Below are 13562 nucleotides of genomic sequence, written 5' to 3'. Positions count from 1 at the left end.
GTTTCTAAACAGGAGATTTCATTTGAAAACTTATTTTCTTTTAAAGGGAGTTTCAAAAGCATGGTCATAGGCAATTAGCAAAACACAATTTAAGAATTAAAATATATTGTTAAAAACAAAATCTAGTTACATAATTTAGTTGCTACCTTTAAAATTAAAAAAATAAAATACACCAAAAAATACATATTTAATTTACAGGAGATTTACAGTCAATGCTATCTCATGCAAAATCTACAGATGACAAAAAGAAGATATCTTTAGATCAAATCTGGAAAGGTTTTTTAGCAGGTGTTCCATTTAGAACCAACACACTACTTAACAGAGAGCATGGTAATTATGAAAATTATTTTTAGTAGGCGAAGTTGCTAAAGCTATCTGCACATCAAAATTTGAAACTTCTCAAAATGAACCCTGCTTCAACTCTGAGCTCAGGTTTTAAATTATGGAGAATGCAAAAATATGATTTTCACAGTAGGAAAAAAATCATGGTAAACTAAATTTTTAAGGACATACTTTTCCCTATATTATATCACACTATACATGTTAAATCATTTGTTCAACTTTACTAATCACTTATGATGACATAGCAAAGGACTGCTAATGGAAATATGGAGAGAGATATGACATATTTCCATCTGGTGATATAGTATGTATCTGACACAGGTCTCATACAACAGAGAAAGTGTTATTTTGTGATGAGTGGAGTTAAGGAAGTCTTCACAGAAGAAATATTTGAATTTTGTCTTGAAGGATGAGTGATGTGATGCTATTAAAACAAGAATAGGGAATCCAGAAGGAATTGTCTGAATGTCCAGAGAGGAGAGGTACGAAACAATTTGCTGGGATGGAGAATTACAGAAAATTCGATAAAATTGGACTGTAGAAAGACAAAGGGTGAAGAAAGCTGGAAGATAAGACGAGTCGAGGTTGTGGACCTTATCTCTAAGCAATGAAAAGTATGGAAACACCTACAGCAGAAATGTAATATGAAATTTCTCTGTTGCTAGAGAGCACCATTCACAGTGTGGACCTTGGATTAGAATAGATTGAAGGGAGGGAGAAGAATAAGGGCATTATTCACTAAGAATCTCCTATGTTGGTTTCAACTATCTCATCTCTGTAGATATTTGTGCTTGAATAGTTGGGTATGTTTTTCTCTGTCACTATATCATGATTTCCCTGAGAGATAATACCTGGCTCTTTCTATATTCAACAATTCATTCAGAAGCCAGCACATAGCAGATCCTTGGGATTTTTTTTTTTTTAATTATTAGTTGAAAACTGAGCAGAAAGAAAACAAAATAATGTTTAATTGTGCTACTTTACCATGTACTTCAGCTCTTGAACTGCAGCAGAGTGGAGAGCTTTGTGAATATCAATAGAACTCCCCTACTGCTGTGATATGTCCATGAGCTTTATTATAACTGTGTTCTTTGTTGAAGCATTATCATTAATGATTAATACAGTTTCTAAGGTTTAAACAACTGTAGGTTCTCTGACAGGTAATCTTCACCTTCTCTGACAGGTAATCTTCATCTTATTATGAAGAAAATAATAAAACCAAGAGGAATATAAGGATGACAGTTTCCTTTGGCCATTTAGAGTGGAAAAATTTTTTTTAAATGAAAACATCAAAACATAGATACTTTCAACAAAAGCTGACTATTCTTTAAATGTTGTAATTTTGTTTTATTTACTGAGGATAGATGTGGGTTTTTAAATGGAGGAGGGCATATTTAAAATTATAATCAGGGTAACCTTTTTATTTTTTTTAACTGACATTTATACAGATTTCCTGAACTATTCAAATTAATATAGCACCAAATTTAGTCACAAGTTAAAAGCACAGGATACCTGTGTTCTGTCTCCCTGACAAAACCATGCATTCAGTTCCATGTGTCCAGATACAAAGGCATGGCAAGCCAATGTTTGGAAAAGGGAACTGATTAAAAATTATTATTATGCAAGTAAGAGAATTTTACACAGCTATTGTTGAAATTGAGAAGATAGAGAATAATGAGTTTTACCACAACAGAAATATAAAATCAAGCCACATAGTGTTCTGATGGTTTCTTATACATTTTCATTTCTTAAGGTATAGATTTCAGTTGAATTTATTAACATTTACTATTTTTTCAGTCAGAATTCTATATGCATATATATACAGTGTGTATATATTCATATATATATAGTGTACATTTTCATATATATGTACACTGTGTATATATCCATTGTCTCTATTTGAGTTTAATCACGGTTCATCATATGTCAAGGATATTTACGATTTTATAACACTTGCCTCTGTCTCTTATAAATGGAACTAAAACAAAAGATTTTGTTGTGCACAGGTAATTAAACATCAGTCTGCATCACTACCAACACTGGGTGGGCAGTAGCAATTTCACACATCTGTGGTCTATGACTTACATAGGAATTGATAATTTGAACACCAAAACCATGTATTTGATCTGAGAGAATAACTGATAGATCCCTCCAACCCCCTCAAAAAATGGTACCCTGGATTCTTGGAGGAATTAAGTCCTTTACTTTAAGTATTAAATAATTAGTATATTATTTTTGCCAGGCAAATTGTATAAAGTATATAAAATTACATTGTCTATTCTGGGAAAGGCTACGAGTCCAGAGTGACTAATACATAGGGATAGTACAGTGGACTGGGGAAGAGATGAGGAGTGCAAAATAGACACAGTGTAAGGGGGAAAAAAAGGGTAGGTCTATGTTTATTCAAAGAAGAGTGAAATCAACATTTATAGTTAATTTAAAAAGAGAAGTATTTTGCTAGAATATATTCTTGCTTGTGTTTTGGGAAACTTTTATTTCACAGATGCAATTAAACTTGAATTTAAAAGTATTCTCTGGTGGTATTAAGATAACATATTTCCCATAGCAGCAATTCATCATTACCTTTGTAGTTAACCTTGAAGCCAACAGATCCGACACTTTCATCTGTTTGAAGGTGCAGCCACATTCGGCTACTCACACTCACTATCAGGTCTGGCACAAAGCTTCCCGTCAGCCTGAAAAAGAGATGGACGGAGAAGAGAGAAGTGGGTTATTAAAACACTCTCTGAGTGCAAATTATGAGACAGAACTGTTTCTCAATACTTTCTTGGCTAGAAAAAAAACAACTGTCAGATAAACTTGCAAGACCATGCATTGATGTAATAGAACAAACAGCACAATTTAGTGATCAAGATTTATTCTAAGTAAGTACCATTTCATGTGTTTAACTAGGTTAGATCTTTCATAACCCTCAGGCAAGATACTAAATTTTAGACTATCAGAGAATCTTATACTTCTTTTTGAACTGAAAAGAAAAAGAGGATCTAAAATATCTTTAATTTTTTTAAACACCAGGAATGCTCTTCATTTAACTTTTCAAGTTTTACAGAACTTTGTTCTAAAGAAATATTGTGAAAAATATTTAAGCACTGTGCAAAACAATAAAATGGCAAGGAATATAGTACATCCCCTTGCAGTACTAATATCAGGCTACATATGTCATGTATTTTTTTTTTTACTGCAAATAGTTTTATCTTAAAGAACATGCTGCTAGTTTGATGTAGCATCACTGAATCTATGCATTAATAATCTCATTCAGTAACGCTCAATTTTATAACAGTAAAAAGGGAAATTACCTCATGTTTCCTCTGTCATTAATTATGTTACAGTCACATACTTGAACCAAAGCCAAGGGTCATAAAAAGGAGGAAAGCAAATGAGTAAATAAGACCTTGGGGGGAAAAGTGTCAAGAATAGGAAGAGGAAAAAAATGGACTCACTGCTGAGTAAAATATCCATAGTGTTAGGAAAGTTTAAATTATATACTAAAAAGATAGGTTTTTAAAAGGGGGAATTCCTAAGTGTTTATGTAATTTATTGCTAAAACCCTGAGGATTGCTGGGAAATTACGTGAAGAGAGAAGGTATAAAGTTTCCCTCTGTAATAAAATGGGCACCTTAAGAGAGCAGGTTTTTGGATGGAGGCTACACTACAATTAAACCAGCAGAGGGCAGCACCGATGCCCGTATCCTCTAAATGACCCGGCAGCAAAATGCTTTGCTCATTATCCAGCCACCAAAAGGGTAAAATATCATCAGCAGACTGCGTTAAATATAGCTGTGTCACTAGTGTCCAGTGTGACAGAATTTATGGGAATCTATTGCAAATAAACCCAGTTAAATATTATGAGGTAATTATGGGATTATATGTGATACTGAGGAACACCGTGAAATATAAAATATTATATTATGGTATTTTAAAGTATATTCATTGTCTTCCTGCCAAATCAAATTTAAAATTATTATAATATAAAAGATATACGTACATACATTCTCCTTTGCAATATAGGTGTATATTTGTCCTATGTATAGACATAATATGTATACAGATATATGTATATCTGTGGGTATACACACACATACACACACACACACCTATCATTTGGAAAGATCTTTCAGTGAAACTTTGTGGCATATGAACTTTCAATTTTCAAATTGGTGAGTTCATAAGTACTACTCTTTTGAGCTATAGCAGCGAGACACGTTTATGGGCAAGAGTGAGAGCTCAAGCTCAGAGACATGACAGAAAGCAAAATGATTTCATTATGAAGTGGGCATGAGAGCTTAATACTACAGCTGCAGATCAGATACACCATATCAAATATGCCAACGATCTGCCTCACACTAACTATTAAAAGTTAGTGTTTTCAGGAGAGGATTGCATAATTGCTCCTTCTTATGTTCTCTTATTTCCTTTTCAGTCCTGAACTTTTACCACCCTAAACCTCTAGCATTATACTGCCATCGGTTCATAAAGAACAGCTAACACATACAGGCTAAATTGTTCCCTCGCGAACTTGATTCCACATTCTTGGCTGGTGTAAGGGTAAATACAAGTCTGAAAAATAATGATAATTAAATTAAAATTTTCCCTGATGCCACAAGGGGAAGAGAAAACCCCCTTCTCTTTAGCATTTCCTTTAGAAAACTTGAAATTATAAATGACATCTGTTTATTTCAATTATATAAAAATCTTTTAAGTTAAATAAGCTTCTTGCCAATGTTGCATCCCGTGAATGTCTTTCTTAGAGGCCTGGGTGACATTTCTTTGAAATGTGAACATCAAGGAGGATGTTGTCCTGTCCCCCTGTTTTTGTGGGAATTTAAGCCTAGGCATATAGATCCATGATGTAACTTCCTGCCCATCATAAAGATAGGAGTTTATTTAAAATATTTCTGGATAAGGGCAATTAACATGCATGTAATGGACTGTATCTGCCTGACTGTACAAAAGGGTGAGATTTATTTCTTTGCAATCTCCTTGGTGGGTAGCCTATGACACACATCATAGTCTGTTTTAATGCTTATTCAATATTAAAACTGTTTTATTCTTTCTTACATTTTGTGGAGAGAATTAACTAGGTTGACAGGTGATTCTATTTTTAATTATATTTCTCCAACAATTTGGTGATGAGAATAGGATACAAATGGTAATTCTTGAATTAAATGGACCAGCTAAAAGTCTTGTGGTCACAAACAATCTAATAAGAGACCCTGGATTATAAAGTCTTTCTTCTAGGACTCTGCTTTTTTGAAATACTATCTGGATGAACCACTCTCTCAAATTCAAGATTTTATTACTTAGTAAGCCAGGGTAAATGGGCTCTAAAATCCCATCAAGATCATGATTAGGTTTGATGGTGAAAAATATGGGAAGCCTGCAGTTCTTTCTCTTAAACAGGTAATATCTCTCTGTTATATTAGGAATACACAGGAAAATCTACTCTTTTGGGATTTTTTGCACGTTCTAGGAGGGCCTAATTCCAAGCAAATTAAATACTTGTATTTATTGGATGGATATCATTCTAAGAGGAAAGTTAAAAATGATTTAGATAGAGAAAAGACTGGGAAGAATGGAAGAAAACATGTGAGAATTCAAGGGACTTTCTCTTTCACAGAGGCCTGTCTTCCTTTCTCCTGCTGTCTCCGCTCCTTCTGCCTCTCCTGTCTCTTTATTCTTTAAATTTATAGCCCCACACTTGGGGATGTGTACTAGCTACAGTGTGGAATTCTGCAGCCAACAGATTTTGCTCATTTGATGGAGCAAGCATTTGGGGGACCAGAAGATGACCCAGCACACCAAAGATTAGCCACCATCCTCCACAACTGTGGAAGAACTAAGGGTTTGGAAGACCCACTGAAAGAGACTGCTCACAGCCTTTCCTCTAAAGGTGACCTGGGAGAAACCACAGTGTTATTACAAACAGAAGACAGGTGAATCCCCTATTATTTTCCATCAACAGTTTGTTGATACTTTTTCAGCATTTAGAAGCATGGATCCAGGGGCGGATCAAAATCATCCCTTGGTTCTATTCTATCCATCTTTGTCTTGGCTTCTCTTGTTGGTTATCCAAGCTGAAATTAAGGAAAAGGGAGTAGAATGGCAAGGATGACTATTACTCAAGTCTTAGCAGTAATTACTTGGTTTGGGGACAATCTGAACAAATATGAAGAAGAAAATAAGAAGTTAAAAACTGCAGGTTAACTGTTCAGTTAAGACTATTTACTAAAGGAAATAATCTCTATAGTGGTGACCAATCTGTGAAGGGAACTGAAGAGAAAATAGTATTTTATTATCGCAAGAGGCTGCAATACTGGAAGAGGAATTGGAAAAAAAAAAAAAAGACTCCAAAGGATGTAGAAATTGCAGAAATAGGAATCAGGAATGTCCAGAAGGCTAAGAAATACCTGGCAAAATGGTTTAAAATTGACAGACTGAGGAAATCTCAGTGGTAGGAACTGGTGAAATGTATGTTTCAATAACTTTCCCTTTGGCTAACATATCATTGCTTTTTCTGGTAGACAGTAGTGTTACTTATTCTGAAATTTCCCCAGAAATTCCTCATTCTCCATCTGGTGATAGATCAATAGAGGTCATTGGTAGTTTGAATCAGCTTTATGCTTCTTTCTTTCCTTCTGTGGTTCCAACCTGAATAGATCCTGTGACTGAGGAACACATTTTCTTAATTTCTCCCGATTGTCCTGTAAGCCTATTGGGGAGAGATATCTTGTGCAAATTAAGACTACCATATTGTATATTCCATTTGGAGTGTCTGTGAATTGCCCTTGGAAAAAGCATCTGGTTTGGTTACTGTGTGCCTTCTGAAAGAAAAGGGATATAGCAGGGAATAGCAGGCTTATACCATGCTGGAAAACTACCCTGAACAGAAACAAATCAATGTATTACTTTGGGCCCAAGGAATAACAACACTGGTTTAATCTGAGATGTAGAACCAATAGAAATCACTTATCAGAAGCGTAAGTCATATGTCGAACAATACCCTTTGTTGAGGGCTCAATTAGAAGGAAAAAAACAGTTGTAAAAAAATTAGAAAAACAAAGGATAATTATAAAAGAAAGGGCACTCACCCTGTAATATTAATACTGCCAAATTCCCAGTAAAGAAGTAAAGTAAATATGATAAAGATGGTTGACCTTTGTACAAGATTTTTAGGAAATAAAATTGTTCCATTAATGCCTGTAGTTCCTAACACCAGAACTATTAATAACTTTGGTACCATCCTCTGCAAGGTTTTTCTCCAATCTATCTATTTCTGGTTGTTGTTATTGTTGTTGTTGTTTTTCCTAGTTCCCCTCATGGACAAGTCTAAATCTTGTTTACTTTTACTTATGAAGGAGTCCAATATTAATGGCAAAAAAAAAAAAAAAAAGATACCTCGAGGATTTCAGTACTCTCCTACTATTTCTCCAGTCATTTATAGGAAAACTTAGAGAAAGCTCTCCCACCAGAAGGATCCATAGGTATTCAATATATGGATGGTTTGCTGGTAGAATCAGAAACTAAAAAGCCAAGCAGAGCTGATGCTTTGCCTTTGTTACAATTCCCTCCGTTCACAAGGACACAAGGCCTCACGAGATAAACTGCACTACTGCCTAAGGTAAAATATTCAGGGTATCTGTGGATGGGGAAGGCCCCAAAAGGATACAATATCGGAGTCAGCCCATTTTGCAAATGAAATACCTTATTAAATAAAAACAACTTAGCCAATTTGGGGGACTAGCAGGGTATTGTAGACAATGGATTCAAACCTTTGCAGAGTGGGCAAAACCTCTGATAGAGCAATTGTGTGATGATTGCTTGGCATCGTCTCAGCGCTGGGGGATTCTGAATTTTGAAAAGCCTTTCTAGTTGCGTTGTCATGAAAATAAGGGCACCACTTTTGGAGTTTTAACTCAAAAGCAGGGATTAGACCACACTTTAATAATGTATTTCTCAGTGCTTCTGGAGGCCAGGGCACTGGGGATACTGGGACTCTGCGGTAGCGGCAGACAGACCTTTTAAAAAGGCTCAGGTCCTTAGATTGAGTCACTTGACTTACTCCCATGTCCTATGTGCTGTGAGAGCTATCTCACAAGTAAGGTTCCAAATCTGTGGGTATGCCATCAGACTAGTTATAAATGGTCATTAAAAAAAAAAAAATACTGTTAGGAAATGCAATCTCTTAGATCCTGATTTTTGTTTTTGTTTTGTTTTGTTTTTACCAGATCCTAATCAATTAGATGATCACCACTGTTCAATGGTAATAGAAGAAGACACTAGGCCCTGACTTGGTTTGTCTTATATTCTTGTTCATAATATTTGCAGATGGGTCACGTACTCAGGATAAAAGTGGCCAACGTAAGGCTTTGCATGGTACGCTGACTTCTTACGAAACTTTGGAAGCTTCTATTTTGCCTAGAACTAAGGTTAGCACAAGCAGCCTCATCAATAGCAATCACAAGAACTGCACCCCCATATAATATGTGTTTGTTGTCTGTCATGCAACAGAACAAATTTGGGGGAAAAAAAGCAGAAAATTCTATACTTTGAGGGGAAATAAAGTATCTCATGGAAAATTGATAGCTGACTTGTTAAAGGCTGTGCAACTGTCTGCTCAGATCAGTAACGTCTTGTAGAGCTCACACAGGCAGAAATGAAAGCTTCTGAGGGCAATGATTTTGCTGACAGAGCTTTAAAAGCCACTGCTAAATGTGGCGGATTTCAAACTTAGAAGCCTCGCATTCAATAAAACAAGCAATTTTTATTAATTTCCAAAATATGCTTCACACACAAAAAATGTACAAATGGATTAGAAAAGGAGCTAAAAGTAATTTGACTGAACTCTAGGAATTATCTAACAAAAACATTCTTAGGCCACAGTCCTTATTTCTTGGTTAGCAATGTTGTGTCATCAATATAATCACCTAAGTAAAAGAGGGATTTTTAAAGGCGCTAGACTCTTACCACATATACCTAAAAGATGAAGTTATTCACAACATATTAAAGAGATGAAAAGTTTGCCAGCAGAATTCTTTACATGCCACTCCCAAGGTCTGTGTAGGCAGTTTTCCCCAACCAACTTCTCTAGAATTTTGGTGGCATTTGGATTTCTAGGAATTATTTCCTGTGGAATGTAAGAGATTTTGTCTAGTTATGGTATTATGATATCTGGATGGTCTGAATAAGTTGTTTCTCTCTTCAGATGCCAATGCTCAAGTAGTGGTAAAGTCTCTCTTCATACAAACATTTTCCACTTTGGGAATACTAGAGCATAATGAATCAGAGAGAGGAAGTTATCTGATTTCTACTGCCATCCAGTATGATGCAAATATTTACAGATTCCTGTAAGATCAATCAAATGCATTTGCTAAAATTCACCAATATACTAGATTAAAATGGCCTAGAACTTTACTGCTAGCTTTGTGAAAAATTAGAGCAACCTCTGCAAGCAAGCATAATATTTTTCCCTTTGAACTTATATTTGTCAGGCTTATGAATTTGGGTCAGAGATCATGTCCTGTACCCAATTTAACTGAATGCTCTCATAAACATGTTCAATACTTCAAAGGGCTTCTTTCTTCCCCAGAAGTCCTGAGACATAAAGTTATAAGGTAAAGGACCTTGAAATAACCACCAGAACAAGTCTGCTACCTCTATTGACCAGGAGATTCTGTCTACCTAAAACTGTTGTAGAGGAAAGATAGGCTCTTCCCGTGCTGGAGGGACTCTTTCTTTTTTTTTTTTTTTTTTTTTTTTTAAAGATTTTATTTATTTATTTGACAGACAGAGACACAGCGAGAGAGGGAACACAAGCAGGAGGAGTGGGAGAGGGAGAAGCAGGCTTCCCGCGGAGCAGGGAGCCCGATGCGGGGCTCGATCCCAGGACGCTGGGATCGTGACCTGAGCCGAAGGCAGACGCTTAACGACTGAGCCACCCAGGCGCCCCTGGAGGGACTCTTTCAAATGCTGCTGATCACCCATACAACTATCAAAGTGAAAAAAGAAAACCAAGGGAGACCCGGGCTTGCCAAGTGAAGCCAGCAGCATGTGAAGGGCTAGGCGGTGGTTCTCACAAAGGACTTGAAAATTAAATTTTCTAGAGCAACTGATGATGGCACTGAACTCAACTGAAAAAAGGTATTCTAGCTAATGTATGATTTTCATGGACTACCTTACTGTATTATTCACAGTGGTGTTATTTCAATATCTTTTAAAAATCACATTTTATTATGAAAAAAAAAACATGCTATTTGTTAAACTATAGTTTTCCTTCTGTACTCCCAGTAATATGTCCCACAATCACTATTCCCAGACATCTCAAAATTGTATTCCCAGTGGCCAAGACAGCCTAATGTTCCCCTGAGCTTAACTAAACTTTAGGAGTGTTTTCTTCCTGACTACAGGGTCCTATTCTACTTTTTTTTTTTTTTAGAGCCTTTACTTTAGAAAACTTGGAACTGTACATCTTTCTCTACACTTCAAGAAGCAAGTTTTCTACAACCCAAGAATGTGTTTCTCAAGGAGTGGGAGCCATCCCTCTGAAATATAATCATGAAACGAGTTAGCACTCTGATCTTTCTGTCTGCTCAACTTTGATCAGCATCTATTAGCAGACATAGGTGACCTATTCACATTGACTAATCTCCCACCTACTGTTCTCCAGTACTTTCCCTCTAGTTTATCCCAGCTTGTAAAACCTACCCCACCTTTTATTTCAGTAGAGTTGAGTTTAATTCCTCTTCCTTATTGTAATGGTACTGACTCCTATTTCAATAGTCTTGGGCTCTATTGCAGTAGAAGTCAATAGTCTTGAATAAAGTCTTCCCTAACTGTTTAACTAGTCTAGCATAATTTTTCTCTTACACCAGTAGACACATGATCTGGACTTCTCAGTCCAGCCATCTAATTATTGGCAGAGCAAAAAGTGAGATTATCTTCTTACTAATTTTTAATAATACCAGAGTAAAGTAACTAATACCCATCCTGATACTCACTTTCTAATTTTGACATAAAAATACAGTTTTGTTAACTTGTTTGGTAGGATGCTGCAAAATGAAAAGCATTTAATTAGAAGACAAACAGAAATCTGGTTTTTACAGACTAAGCTGCAGAAGACAGGTTTAATGCCTTGATTAACTTTGAAATAACAAGTTCTCTCCAGTCCAAGTGTAGATAAATAAAAGTGAATGTCTGTTATCCACAGAGATTTAATTTACTGTTATAATAATATAAATATTGATTTTGACCCACGCAAAACATGCCCCTTAGGTTGGGTTTGTCCCCAAGACTTAAAATAATTAGAGTCATGTATTATTAAACACTGGAAGTCCAATATGTACCCTTCAACAGGTGCTTCATAATAGTACCAGATAATGGTACTGAGTATCTTTGTGTTTCCATCTAGGGAAAATTATTTGGGAAGATGGAATAATTACCGAAGAGTCTAGATTATCTTGTAAATATAATGTTGCTCATGTAATTGATGAGAACTTAGGGGAAATTTACTGGGACTCTCAAGAAATAAACTCTTACTGAAAAATTAGATTCAGGCTCCAGGGTGAAGCTACTTCTTAGGCTTGGATTGGTAAGATTTCGTAAGGAGCTATAAAATAATACAATAGACAGTGAATCATTTGAAAGTGTAAGCAATATAGACAACATAGCAATTTGTAAAACTAATGTATGATGAAAGAGAATATTTGGCCATTGCTATTCAAGAATTTGCTTTACCCATTCACCATTGGTACAACATATTTAAAAGTTATTCCTCCAAGGCTAATATTGTACTGAAATTTTAAATTCATCCTATTGTATTCCTGATAATTGCTTTGCTTTGTATTTTACTGTGAATTTGCTGTATATTTAGATGACTGCAAACTGCCCAGAGGAAAGTAGAAACAGCAATAGAGATGATTATAAAATTGTAGTTTTATTATAAAGTAGTCACAAAAAGAAAAATTATAAGTGCAAATACAAATTAAAAAAAATTTTCAAACTGTCCTTGGTTCCAAAAGGGAAAGAAAACTTTCCTACTTTTCCATTTCTTTTTATCATTTCCTTTAGAAAACTTAGAATTATAAATGCTTGCTTTCTCTGTGTTTTTCAGGCTTATTTAAATGTTTTGAAAACTAAACAAACCTCTTCCAGTTTTGCACACCAAGAATGTCTTTCATGAAGGCCTTGGAGCCATCTCTTCAAAATGTGAACATGAAGAAAGATGGCGCCCCTTCACCCTGCTTCTGTGCGTGAGAGTTAAAGCCTAGGTGCTTTGCTCCAGGATGTAACTTCCAGCTTATCATAAGGAAAGGAGTTCATTTTGTTTTACTTTTGATAAGGATAATTAACATGTATGTAATGGTTATACAAATGGGTGAGATTATTTTTCTCTTTTTGCAATCTCTTTAACAGATTGCCTATAATGTGTGTCACAGTCTGGTTTAATCCTTAATAGTAAAACTGATTCATTCTTTTCTACATATAGTGAAGAGGATTCACTTTGTTGGTAGGTGATTTTATTTTTAATTATATTTTCTTAACACTGATATCTCACTTGAAACTATGCTCTTTGCATGCAGCCTCAATGGCTAATTCCTCCCGACAGCCTCTCAAGCACTTTAGTTTAGACTCAAACTCTAGGATTCACCTACTTTGGACAACTTTCTATTCAGCTCACACTCTTTGACAATAAAGGGTGCTTTTTTTGCCATGGAGGAGGGAGTCTTACATCATTCTCAAATGAGTATTCAAATGGTTTTAGTATGTTTTTTTTGTTTGTTTGTTTTTTGGCTTTTGGGTTTTTTTTAGAGAGAGAGCATGAGGGGGAATGGGCAGAGGGGAAGGGAGAGAGAGAATCTTAAGCAGGATCCATGCTCAGCGCAGAGCCCAATGCAGGGCTTGACCTCACGACCCTGAGATCATGACCCTAGGTGAAATCAAGATTTGGATGCTTAACTGACTGAGCCACAAAGGCACCCTGGTGTTAGTGTGTTTTTAATATGCCTTTTTGAACCTATTATCTATAAACTTAAAAAAAAAAAACTTCTCTAATACATGTTTGTTAACAGGCTGAATAACCCCAGAGTTAACACATCCTAATCTTCCTAGTTTGCCCTTTGTGCTAGAATAAAAGAGTAAACTCCCTAAATAAGTGCACTCAGAAATCTTTCTGAAGCACTCAAATACAATATAAAATATAGGAT

The 13562-nt window shown here is 35.6% G+C and overlaps 1 protein-coding gene across 6 annotated transcripts in view; it reads right to left on the bottom strand.

Annotated features, from left to right (window-relative positions):
* CSMD3 (CUB and Sushi multiple domains 3) overlaps window positions 1-13562 on the bottom strand; it is a 1190044-nt gene that overhangs the window by 541944 nt on the left and 634538 nt on the right. For all 6 annotated transcript variants that reach the window (XM_078072078.1, XM_078072080.1, XM_078072079.1 and 3 more), the window contains one exon: window positions 2926-3038. In XM_078072078.1, coding sequence (XP_077928204.1) covers window positions 2926-3038 — 113 coding nt within the window. The remainder of the gene's footprint in view (window positions 1-2925; window positions 3039-13562) is intronic.

Source organism: Halichoerus grypus, chromosome 5 (assembly GCF_964656455.1).
Source record: "Halichoerus grypus chromosome 5, mHalGry1.hap1.1, whole genome shotgun sequence".
NCBI lineage: Eukaryota > Metazoa > Chordata > Mammalia > Carnivora > Phocidae > Halichoerus > Halichoerus grypus.
This window is presented reverse-complemented; position numbering and strand designations above follow the sequence as displayed.